This window comes from Centruroides sculpturatus, unplaced genomic scaffold (genome assembly GCF_000671375.1).
Source record: "Centruroides sculpturatus isolate CEXI.00-Female unplaced genomic scaffold, Cexi_2.0 scaffold911, whole genome shotgun sequence".
NCBI lineage: Eukaryota > Metazoa > Arthropoda > Arachnida > Scorpiones > Buthidae > Centruroides > Centruroides sculpturatus.
The window spans coordinates 178,937-192,013 of NW_019385154.1; the positions used below are offsets into that span (position 1 = coordinate 178,937).

The 13,077-nt window shown below is 28.1% G+C and overlaps 1 protein-coding gene across 1 annotated transcript in view; it reads right to left on the reverse strand.

Annotated features, from left to right (window-relative positions):
* Window positions 1–8,756: 8,756 nt before the first annotated feature.
* LOC111635534 (probable ascorbate-specific transmembrane electron transporter 1) overlaps window positions 8,757–13,077 on the reverse strand; it is a 39,607-nt gene continuing 35,286 nt past the window's right edge. The window contains exon 4 of the mRNA XM_023380525.1: window positions 8,757–8,943. Coding sequence (XP_023236293.1) covers window positions 8,773–8,943 — 171 coding nt within the window. The 3' untranslated portion in view covers window positions 8,757–8,772. The remainder of the gene's footprint in view (window positions 8,944–13,077) is intronic.

Sequence of the window (13,077 nt, forward strand, 5' to 3'; positions counted from 1 at the left end):
CTTTAGGTAGGAGCATCAATCCACACCAATGCTTACCTTGTCAGACCATCTTTATTTCATCAATTGCCATCATTGCTATAGCAATTGATGAAATTAGCAATTTTTAATACTAAGCACATAAATAATTTGCCATGAAACTATTTTCTTGTATAAGAAACACTATACTAAATACAATATGTATAGAAAATTTACATTCATTAATTATTATATAAAATACATCTTAGAAACATTTAGTAATTGAGTAGATTAAATAAAAAATATTGTTGAGTTGTTATTTATCTAATACAAAATAATAAACTGAATTTAATTCACAAATATAAACAAACAATTAAGAAAAAAACTTGAGCTATTAAATAAAATTTGTAATTCTTAAATTACACAATGAATTTATTGAAGTTCACAAACTTAGAAATTTGTTTTTCCCCCTCTTCTTTTTTTTTATGAACAGGATTAAAGAATATTTGACTATACTTTAATTTTAGAAAATTGTCTATGAACTGATCTGTAACTCAATCTGTATAATAATATGGTCCATTTATAAATCCAATAATATATACAGAAAAATAATATTGACTGACAATTAGAATTTCAAATAATTCATTGAATATACATAAACAAACTGTATTATTTAATCTTTAAGAAATGAATTTTTATTGGTTCATTAACATAATTCAGTTCTTAATTTATTTTCTTACAATTACATACAGCCAATTGTACTTATAATAACACAGATATATATATTTTTTTTAAAACAGATCCCTTTTTATTTCTTCAAATTTATCTTATAAATATAGTTATAATTTTTTATCAAAATATTAATCATACATTTTTATGAAAGTTAATGTACAAATAATATGAATTATGCAACAGAGTGATTATTGAGAGTGATTAGGAGATTAGAAAATATGAGCATAAATATAAATTACCCATTATACAGATTATATATAACTATAACAAATTACTTATTGTACTTTCATTTATTATTAATATATTCTAATTGATATTTCATGAATATTTATAAAAATCAGTATGATGTGTGTATATGTATGTAGTGTATATGGATACATAGAAATATACATACATACATACATAAAAATAAATTGAGAACATTGAATTTATGATTTGAGGTTATGATATGGTCATATAAAGCAACCTCTCATATCATCAAAACAGAGTCCAGGAACATCAATGTTTTCAAATACTATTTAATGGAACTATCATATTTCATCAAATATATATTTTTGTATATATACCATACAAAAATTTTTTAGATCTTTTCAAAAAATACATAATTCTTCCTTACTATGTATAATTTATTTTAATGAAATTGCCCGAGAGGAATGTAGCTGTATTCATAATGTCTGCTCAATTTAATAAATTACTCAATGTTTATCAGGCTGCGCGGCCATTTTAGTCATTATTTATAATTGCTGGGCATTATAAATAATGCCATAATTAGCCATAATTAAATAAATATTTAAAATAATTAAATAAATTAAATAAATAATGCCATAATTACTTAGTCCATAACATATATATAGGACTAAAGTTCTAAATGTATAATTTATTTACATATATATTTACAATAAAATTATAGTGCTGTTTATTTAAATTCAAATGTGCATCTTTAAGGAAAATAACAAGAAATTTATGACTTTCTGATATATCTTTTTAAATAAATAAAAAATTAAATAAGGAATCTTGATATTTTGTGGAATTGACTTGTGAAAAATCCAGAACATTAACAAATTAGAATACAGAGATGACTAAAGTAGATATGTCTAAAAAAGATCGTGTGACAAATCCAACCAAAGAATATTCAAATGAAAGCTAAAAAATAGGATTCCTGGAGGGCATAGAAAAAGTTTATAGCGCTTTCTCTGCTTATTGAAAACTTTTTCTGGCTTTGAAAGAAGCTTTTAAAGTTAGAAAAACTTATAGTCGCAACAGAAGAATAGTCTAATGCAGTGTTTTTCACCTTTTTCTAATAGTGGCACTACAACTTAGTAATTTTTTTTTTTGTGACACCCCTACTTATTTATTAATGTAGAGTTATTGCGTTTTCCGTACTTTCAGTAATACACGTAAGAAGTTCATGGAGCAGCTTAACATTATTTTGCAGCATCCTCTCGAAAACCGTTGGTTTAATGCTTAAGACGTGAAAAAAAGTGAGGCATTTAAAATTTATGAAAGAAAGTAATATAAATTAATGTTAGCTAAAATAAAATAATTTTAGTATAATGCTAATTTGTTTTTTAAAATCCAACTAAGAAATTTTTTATTCTATATTTAATTACCTGAAATTAAAAATATATATCTTAATGGTCGAAAGTATTGCAAGACTGGGATATTATTTTGTAATCTATGAGTTACGAAATGGAATCACAGTGAAAATCATAAAGATATTAAATCTGTAGAAAATAAATTTTATTCGTAATCATAAAAAGAATAGAATTCTTGGTATTATTACATATTGTACTGCATAAATGAAACATATTTCACAAAAAAGGCAATATTATTAAAGCGTAGAACAACTAATTACATGAAACGGGAAAGAAACAAAATTTATATTGATTTTACATGTCTGACACTCGCAGCAATTATTGACGCCAAGATTGGCCAATTGATNACTTGTAATATGAATTCATTTATATTAGACCAATTAAATTACATTGGTTGATTGATTATAAATTAGAAATAAAAAACCAACATGAATATTTGCAAATTCCTGGATGAATAGTAGTAAATAAAAGTAAACTTATTGTGTAAAGAAAATACAGGGCCTGACAATTCAGATATACAGACTGTATATCTGAAATAAATAGAATAAGTAGCTCACTGTGTAAGAAACTCTTTTATTATTTGTTATTATAATTATGGTAACTAGAAGTTGGTAAAATGTAACTATTTACTAAGATCAAAAGTAAACTTTGGTCATGGTAGTTTTTCGTATTTATTTTAACATATATGTTAAAGATTTTTATTTATGAAAATAAATATAAAGAATAAAATACCAATCCTAAAAAAAAATGGAATTTAAAAATCAGCCTTATTTGGGCTCACTAACTTATCCTATTTAACTAAACTTAAAAATCTACTCTAATCAAGCAATTTTTAAATTTATAAACATAAATAAAAATTCAAATTTCATTATTTTACAAAAAGCTTTTTCTGTTATTATAATTAAATATCATAGTTTTTTCAAGATATATACATAAAATACTATAATACATATAAATTATTATGTGTAAATTTAATGAATTTTCATTTCATAGTCATATATGATTCATTCATCAGAAACGCTAAATTTAAAGAGATCTCACACTTTAATAAAATCAGCTGCAAGATAATAGAATACCATACAACTAATTCTATTGAATCTATAGAGCTAATCTAAACGTAACCTTTTAAAGTGAGAAGATTTTAGCTAAACGTAACCTTTTAAAAATAAAATTTATATAAATTTAATTGAAATAATAATTTTACTTGATTCATATTTTACGCATTAACATAAATTAAAGATTAATGTAATATAAAATTAATGCATATAAAATTGTATAAATTCTTCATATTGTTCATTGTATTAATAATTATTTTAACACTTTTTAAAATTCTCTCTGCACTGTGCATGCTAAGAGAACTTTTTTTAGCAAGCCCATTATGACAAATCCACAATGGGCTTGCCAGGCAGCCAGGTGGTGAAGGACAGGACCCAACATATCTGGACAGACCAGCCCCAAAAAATTTCTGGGGTTTTTCGACCTGTCTGGATTCAATCCATGTCAACCTGAGCAAACAATGCTGCTTTAACCTCTCAGCCATCTGGCCATCTTTTTTAACACTTTAGTTTGAATTAATGAATTAAAAGTTTGTTTGTTTTGCTTTGTATGTGGCAATGCAACACATGGGTGATTTGCTGATTGGATGCCTCCTGAGAGGACTTTCTTTGGAAAATTGGCCCCTATTTAGATATTACTAATGTGAAGAAAACATAAAATAACATGCCAGCCCATTGGCAAGGTGTGAACCAGAGATCAACTACCAGAGTTCAGTGGTTTTATTCACTCAGCCACTGGTGGGCCATGAATTAGGCCAATAGATTAGTGGAATAGTATTAGATTGCTTAGTGAACAATCTAGCATAGTTTCCAGAAATACTATTATGATTATCAATAAAATATAACTTTTCTACATTAATAAGAGGATTAGGGTAACTGGCAATATTTTTGGCAACTTGTGTTCCTTAACAAAGCTGTAAACAATCATAAATTTCAGCACAAATTCTTTGAGATCTGAGTGTTTGAGGAGGTAATTGATTGATTTAATTTGCTAAATCAAGCTATTAACAATATTGAAATTTTTTGACAAAACAGTAACTTTATCATTCATAAATTATTATTGAAACTTATTCTTTTGTTTACTTGTGTAAAATATCTTAAATTTTGAATAAATAGCTTTCTTATCTTTGTAAATTGTTGCAAATTCTGTATTTGAATACTGTATGTTGAAATAAAGGTTATAAATGACACCCTCTTTTTTGTGCCTACCTCCCATATGTATATGTATATGACCACTTTTGATTTTTCTCAAGAGTGGTAACAAATGTGAGATTTCATTGCATAAAGGATCATCTACAAGTAACAATAATTATAAAAATTATTCAATAATTAACAAAGCTTATTCAATTAATTAATGAAAGATAAAAATTTTAAATACAGGTAACCCCCGTATAACACGGTAGTTACGTTCCAAAAAATTGCCTTGTTATGCGAATCCGTGTTATACGAAACAAAGAACTAATACGAAAAGGAGGGTTAGGTTCCAAAAATTAAAAAACATGCTAGTATATTTTCATAATTAAGATAAATATCTTCATTAAAATTTTTTAAGTGATACATATTAATATAAATTAAACAATGTTTTCTTCGTCATCACTAAAAACACTATTAATTAACCGAGAGCGTTTTCTTTTTGGCAAGTTATCCTTATTCTCTGAGCATTTTTCTGCATTATCTTAAGATCCATGCTTTACCTTTTGCAAAATGTATGTAATTTTAGATTGCTCGCTTCTAGTTAAAAGGTCTTTATAAATTTCCTTATATGGTGCTAAGCACTTATGAAGAATAAAGCAAGTATGGAATAAGGGAAAAACATTCGGCAACATCAGAAACAGAAGCGTTGCGATCTGGCAACATTGAAACAAGTTTCGAGAAGGACCACGTGTATCGACAGAAGGTGAGAAGAGAAAATTTACATACTTAAGTACTAATAGTTCACGAAAATAATAATTTTCGTGAACTATTATTACTTAAGTATGTAAAAATTTATTACATTTCCTGTTGTACGAGGGTTTTACCCAATTCTCGAACCATGTTAGAGCGAATCCGTGCTATAGAAGTGCCGTGTTATACGGGAGTTACCTGTATGTCAATTAATTTTTTACATGTTCTTAATTAAAATAAAGATATCTTAAAACAAATTATTACAAGAGTCAAAATATGGATTTGTTCCTTCAAATTAACGCAGGAGGATGTGTTGTATGCTTTAAAAATCTCCATTGCTTCCAACCATTTGAGGTGCTCAAGGTGTGGGGTGGTGACTATTTATTTTTCTCCTGTGAAGTCTGCTACAATTTCAGGATCTGTGGCATATGTGGAGAGTGAGGTTGTACATCTATTGTGTTGTATATCTGACTTATGTTCTTTTAATCTGACCCCGATTGAACATTTTGTTGATCCTATGTACACCATATCGCTATCAAATCAGTTGTCCCTAATAGGAACCCTATAGATGCCCGGTAATCTGTCGATGTTAGACTGGTCTTTTCCATTGCATAATATGTCGAATAGAGTGGGGCATCTCCTGTATGGAATTCTGACATTATGTTTCTTTGCTATAGCAGTGGGAGTTGAAAGTAAGAGGTATCTTCTCAATATCTATTGTCTGGTTATCACTCTGTGCCACGAAGAACTCGGAAGGGGTTTTGAAAACGTTTGGATTTATTACATTTTACTTATTATGCACCAGTTAAAGGTTCATGTGAGTCCATTTTTTGTCAACTTTCTCTTTTAAAATACAGTAGAGCCTCGATTATCTGACTCAATTGGAAACTGGGGTTGGTCGGATAATTGAAAAGTTGGATAACCGAAAAGCATGAAAAAATCCATTATTAGTATAGTATATTATTATATCCTGTGTAATTAGTATATTAGTATATCGCTATTAACCTACTTCACGTTGAATTTTCATCGATGTTAAGCCTAACAAAAATTTTTTTAAATAATAATCGTCACTATTGTATCATTAAAAATTAGAAAATTAAGCCTCGTTTAAATACTGTCTCCTTTCATGGTCGAATGAGTGTTGCCAGCTAAAACATGTAAAAATAATATTAAAGTAGCCAAGACAGAGCCAAATATTGTAGCGCCACATCACTAGTGGACATTTGAAATTTGCCGATTAGGACGATCGGTTAACCGAGGTGTCGGTTAATTGGGGGTCGGATAATCGAGGCTCTACTGTACTAGACAGCAGTAAAATTTAGTTTTAAAATTTACATAAACTAAGATAAAATTATCAAATGTGTCAAATTTTTTACTTATTTACACTTAAAAGGCATTTTTGACAATTCAGTATGTCTGCAATGTCCTTCTAACTCTAATTAACAGACCCAGAGGTCACTCAGATGTATATTAACAAGTTGTTTTTGTTAAATGTATTTTAGATCTGTAACTTGTCAATCCCTCTTCAGTGAATAGATGTCCTACAACTACAACAATCTACAACAAGAATCACGTCCTCCTGTATGATAATTAACCAACCACTATATAGCAATACTGAAATGCATCTAATAAAAAGAATTTTTTCTGGTTTCTGTTAATTTTCTGAGTTAGAAGAGCATTGCAGACATGTTGAACTGTCAAAAAACTCCTTTTAACTTTTATATTTATACTTTTCATCAATGTAGTAAAACTTATTATTTTGAAACAAAATTTGGTAGTATCTTATATGTATTTTATTTTCAATTAAAAATCAAATGATAAAAAGTAAATTATATATCTATACTAATATTATAAAGAGGCAAAGTTTGTAAGTTTGGATGTAGGAGGTAATCTCCAAAACTACTCATCTGATTTCAAAAATACTTTCACCTATATTTAGAATGGACCTTCAGGATGGACATAGGCAGTATATTATTCCATTAAACATTCATATAAATTAAAAGATATCATCTAGGTAAGTGCTATATTTTTGATGTCAGCAGGTGGCGAGAGGCAAGACATGTACGTACACAAGATAAGTAACCACGCAGTGCAGTTGCATAATCAGCGAGATACGCAGTGCATGTGTCCGAACTTGTCTATATATATATATAAAATTACATGTCCTGACTGACTGCTGATTTATCATCACCCAGAGCAAACCGCTGAACGTAGAGGTGAAATTTGATACAGTTAGGTACATCATGAAAATGCACGCTAAGAAGAGATTTTTGGAAATTCCCCATGGGGAGATTGGGAGAGGATTAAGGCTTCACCTGAAAAATGGCTTCAACTGTACTATTTTAGATGCAATTTTTTGTTTTTGATAGTAATAACTTAATTTCCAAACATACAATATTTACCAAATCATCCAAATCATTTGCCTGAGCAACACCGAGCTCATTTGCTAGTATGTATATATAGAACCTCGATTATCCGGACTAATTGGGGATGAAGGTAGTCCGGATAAGGAAAAATCCGGATAATCAAAACAAATACTTTAATTTGTCTTTTAATGATAATACAACATGTTTTCTTTTCGATGACATATCGGTAATATTAAAAGTAAATACTGTATTTAAATCGTGATCAAATTTTCAAGAAACAAACTTTCGTATTGAATTTGGACTACTACTGACCAACGCTACCAGACTACCTATTGTTTAAAAGGCCCTCTGGTAGTGCAAGAAGACGGATTTTATAAAATAAAAAGCAGTTGAAACTGCATTTTTATGAATAAAAATTTGACAAACTATTTATCGTTTTATGACGAGTAAAATTTTTTCGNTCTGCTATTGGCCAGCATTAACAGAAAATAAATGTTACGAAGCCCCCACACATCTCATGCACGTGTGACCTGCACGGTTGCATGCATGATGATGATAATAATAACGTGATAAATACCCCCTAAGTACCTTTTGGAAAGTTTTACGTTCCCCATTTTTCTTATTTATTTATTTTTTAAATTTCGTGTTTTAATTGCGTCTGAACCCCTCGCCGTTTTTCTACCGTGTGAAACGCCTCCCCGCAACCGACTGCTGCCTAAGTTGCGATACGATACATTAAAATCCCAAATAGATATTTGAAATGCAACGAACAAATGTCTATCGGAGTGGTGTGATGTGAATAATGAAAGCTGCAAAGAATTACGCTTAAATTTATGTATTATTATAACATCATTTATATATATATGTATATATGTATATTTATGTGTATGTGTATATATATATATATATATTACAGTTTTAATTTAATTTAATTTGTAAAACTAATAATTAAAATTTGATTTTGATTTATGAGTAAAATATAAAAACTCAAATTATTACTGCATTTCTCCTTGATAAATTATATTATATTTACATGAATATAATAATTCATTATAACAATAAAATTTGTATTGTATATAAACAAATTTATATCTATTTGTTAATAATTATGCTCTAATAATATGGAAAATTAAAAGCATGTATCATTTTTATCATAATTATTTTAATTTATAAAAATAAAAATTCTTACAGTATACGTCCTGTGGTCTCTGTAAGTCCAGTGACACAAGAAGCAATAGCTAAACTAAATACTATTAATCCAAAAGTAATATGGGTCGGTAGCAAACGTTGTCGGAATTTAGCAGTAGCAGTTTCACAACAAAGGAAAACAAGAAATGTGAAAAATCCAAAGAGTAACTGAAATATATTGAAAAATATATTTTAAATTAGACAAATATATTAATAACATGCATATATTAATAATTAAAAAGTATTGAACAAGTACTTTTTGGCAACCAAAGTATTGAAAGATTTTCATTAAAATAAACGCCAATAAAGCAGATTGTTTTTATTGTTATATTCTTTAAAAAACTTGGAGTTATTTCACATTACAATAATTTTATTTCTCTAAATTGTGATTTAAGTCCCCCTTTAAATTGATCTTTTCTTCAAAAATATTCCAAAATTATTAAATTTATTACTAAAATTAATGTAATAATTAATATTTGTTCATGGCAGATAATCATTTGCAACATCTGTATGCATATCAACAAATTCCAATGCATTTATTAAAACTCAATGTGGTGTGTCTTAACAGCCACATTTATCTTTGACCATTCTTCTCAAAGAGACTCTATAACTTGCTCTATTACTACCCAAGAGATATTGGAAAATGCTGAACAGTTTTGTTGTCCAACAATTGTAGCAGTGATGATATCTTACATTAACCATTTTTATGCAAGCTGTGGCACCTTCATATATTAGATACTGTTTCCACATCAACTGCTGTAAGCATTAACAGATCCAGAAGTATCAAAAGGAAAAACTAATAAAAAAAATTACAAATATTTGAATGATTAAATTAATGATCTTTTATTAACTGTGAACAATGATTGTATTGCAGATCCTCTGATAAATCATATTTGCCATCATAAATGTTTTTAAGAATATTTTGAAGTTTCTATGTCTTGCTATGGATGCTGGGGATTATTCATTGTATATAAACTGACTTTGAAGACAATGAGGAATAATCATTAAAGAAGGGTGAAAGATATCTTTATTCTAAAAATGGCTTGAAGGAAGCAATTATTAGATTATTACATTTATTCAATTACAAATAAAAGATCTGTAATTTAATAAAGTTTCCTTCAGCCCATATTTAGACTGGAAAAAGGACTATTCCTCATTGTGTTCATACTTACTTTACATACAATGAACGTTTTGAAGTTTAAACAAATATATTTTAATTTTTTGTGTCAATTAGAGGAAATTAAGCCACTGTAATCCTCTCCTTGTGTATGCCAAGTAAAATGCCATGCTCACTGAAAACAGGAGTGATTAGTTGTATATTTCCTACACTATGGCCATCTTGTTCTCTATCTCCAGATCTTAATTCTTGTGACTTTTGGTTGTGAAGTCATTTAAAAAAAAAAAACATGATTTATCAAGATGATAGCTCTAACTTGGCATCCTTGAATGACAGTATTACATTACATGTGAAAAGCATCAAGTAGATCAGTTATTCTTGGTCACTGAACTCACTGTTCATCAACTTCAGAATGGAGGACATAGTGAACAGTATCAGTTACACCATTATGGTTGATCTTTTCCCTTGTGCACTTACAATATTGAAACAATGAAACACATATGTTTCTTTGTGCTTCTCAATTACATAATTTCTCTTGAACAGATTACAATTATCACATGTTTTTTGCCACTCACAGTTCCATAAATCCATAGTGGTGTGGTCTGGAACTAAATTTTTCCTTCAGGAAATCTCTTCTACATGTTCAAAGCCAAGTTTTGGTCAATAGACAATGAAGTTACATAAGACTACGGACAAATAGCATTCATTCATTTCTTTTATATTTGCAGAATAGGCTAGAAATCATGAAATTTCTATTGTTTGTTGATAATGGAATTTGGGGCGTTGGGCCCCCTTGGGGATTAGGAAAAAGACAACCCAGACGAAAAGGGGAACATGTGCTTCAATATATGGGCACATGATCAACCTGTATACACCAAAATAAAACCAAAAATATAAATTGATATTTTTACTATGTTTACATAAATTAATATAAATTTTGGTATATTAAAATGATATACTGTATATCTAAATTAGAAGTCAATGTTAGTCTACTTTCATTTCATTGTTAACTGATAATATTAACATATTAAACATTATATAAACATTTATGTTAGCATAACAACAATTATTTTTTGTTTGGTAATAACCACAATAAACTTCTTGAAAATACTTAAAAGCAGATATAAACTTGTGAATATCCTGTGATTTCTTTGGGCTTGGGTGCCCAAAAGTAATTTACTCAAGAAGAGTAAATTTGTAATTGTTACTTATTAATTTAGTGAGTACCAATAAAGTAGACTTTTAAATTATTAAAACCAAATACTGACTAATGTGCTTAATAGTCTTAGATAATTTTCCATCAGATGAATTTCATTATTTGCTTCATAGCATATTTCATAGCATAGCATGAAATGTATTAGACACTTTATGCCCAATACATTTCAATAAGATTTTTAATAAAGTATGTCATGACCCTCTTTATATAAATAAATTAATGAAATTTATATCACTGGAATCATCCCAAAGGATTTCAATCACAATATATTAATCCCAAAACCCAAGTAAAAAAGGGGCACTAAAGTGTGAAGATCACAGAACACTAAGTTTAGTTTCACACTTATTGAAAATCATCAAAGGGATAATATTCTACAAGTTAGAGATGTTCATCAATGGCAATCTCTTTGAGGTCCACTTTGGTTTTAGGAAAAACAAAGGCACAGGAGAGGTCGTTTCAAATCTACTCACGATCATAGAAAAATTAATAAGAGCAGATATCAGTATTCATTGTTCTTATTGATATATAAAAAGCATTTGATAATGCAGATTGGACAATAATGTCAAACATTCTAAATGAGTTGAGAATTGACTGTAAAGACAAGAATAAATATACCAAACGTACAAAGACCAAGTAGCATTAATAGGGAAAGGTAAGAAAAAAGCAAAAATTTTGACAGAACAGACAGGGCTGTGGATCACTATTTTATTCAACATTTATATAGAACAGTGTTTTTCAACATTTTTAATCTCACAGCACACTTAAATCTATAATTAAATTTACACAGAAAAAAATCACATTATTTAAAGTTGTGTTTGTATTCTATCATCATATTACTTGCCACTTAGCCTAATTCTTTTTTTTTTTTTTTGTAGATTAAATAAAACAGTATTGTTGTTGTTCCTTAAAATAACATCAGGTCAGAACAATAAGTTATTTAAATTAATAATTTTCATTTACATAAGATAAATTTGCATTTAAAAGTGGCATGATAACTGCCTTTAGAAACCTGCCCAATCTCCCGCAATTTCTAAGTTAAAATAATTTGAACTAAATATGAACAATTATAGATACATTTTTGATTAAAAGAAAAGTTTATTTTAAATGAAATAACCTGGTGTTATGCACGTATAATTTTGCTTTTGAATATATATTTTCTACTACATTATGTATATGTTTATTTATTATAACAATGAAAAACTCATATAATCAATTTAAAAAGATTTTAATACAATCTCAGCAAAACTACTGGTATTAAACAATAAAATACGTAATTAAATGGTTGTTGGTAATTATGTATTTTATTAAAGAGGTTTTAATTTTGACATGCACACTTATTGTTCTTTAGGCTTCATTTGAAAATAATTTATTTAATACACTTCAAAAATTTTCGTGGCACACTGATTGAAAATCACTGATATAGAAGAAGCTATGAAGCAGTACATGGAAACTAATTGTAATGGTATTAAAAAAAACATGGTGAAACCAAGTTAAAAAGTAAAATGCAAGTATAAACATCTAAGTAAAAGAAATTGAAAGTTGTAGCATAAAAATACTGGAATCAAATTTTACAGTAAGACTCAACGTGTGAATAAAAAATTAGTTAAAAGAAAAATGGGATTGTTAAATTCTCCTTTAGTTCTCTAATGTAATGTCTGCTCTCATCAATAGTAAGATAATCCATCTGATTTTATAACTTTTGATTTAGAATTATCTAAATTTAAGTTAAATATGGAAAAGAAAAATATAATTACCAGTAATACTGTAACTATATTAGCTATCACTAGCTATCCTATTTTTAGACATGATTCCCAAATTATACTATGTTCTTATACATTTTCAAGAGATGCTTCCCTTTTTTTGTATAAAAAAATTACTGCACCCTCTATATTTTTTCTAAAAGCTTACTGACAAGGTCTGAATACCTAATCTCTACTTATGTAAGTAGCAACATGAACATGTCGAGAAT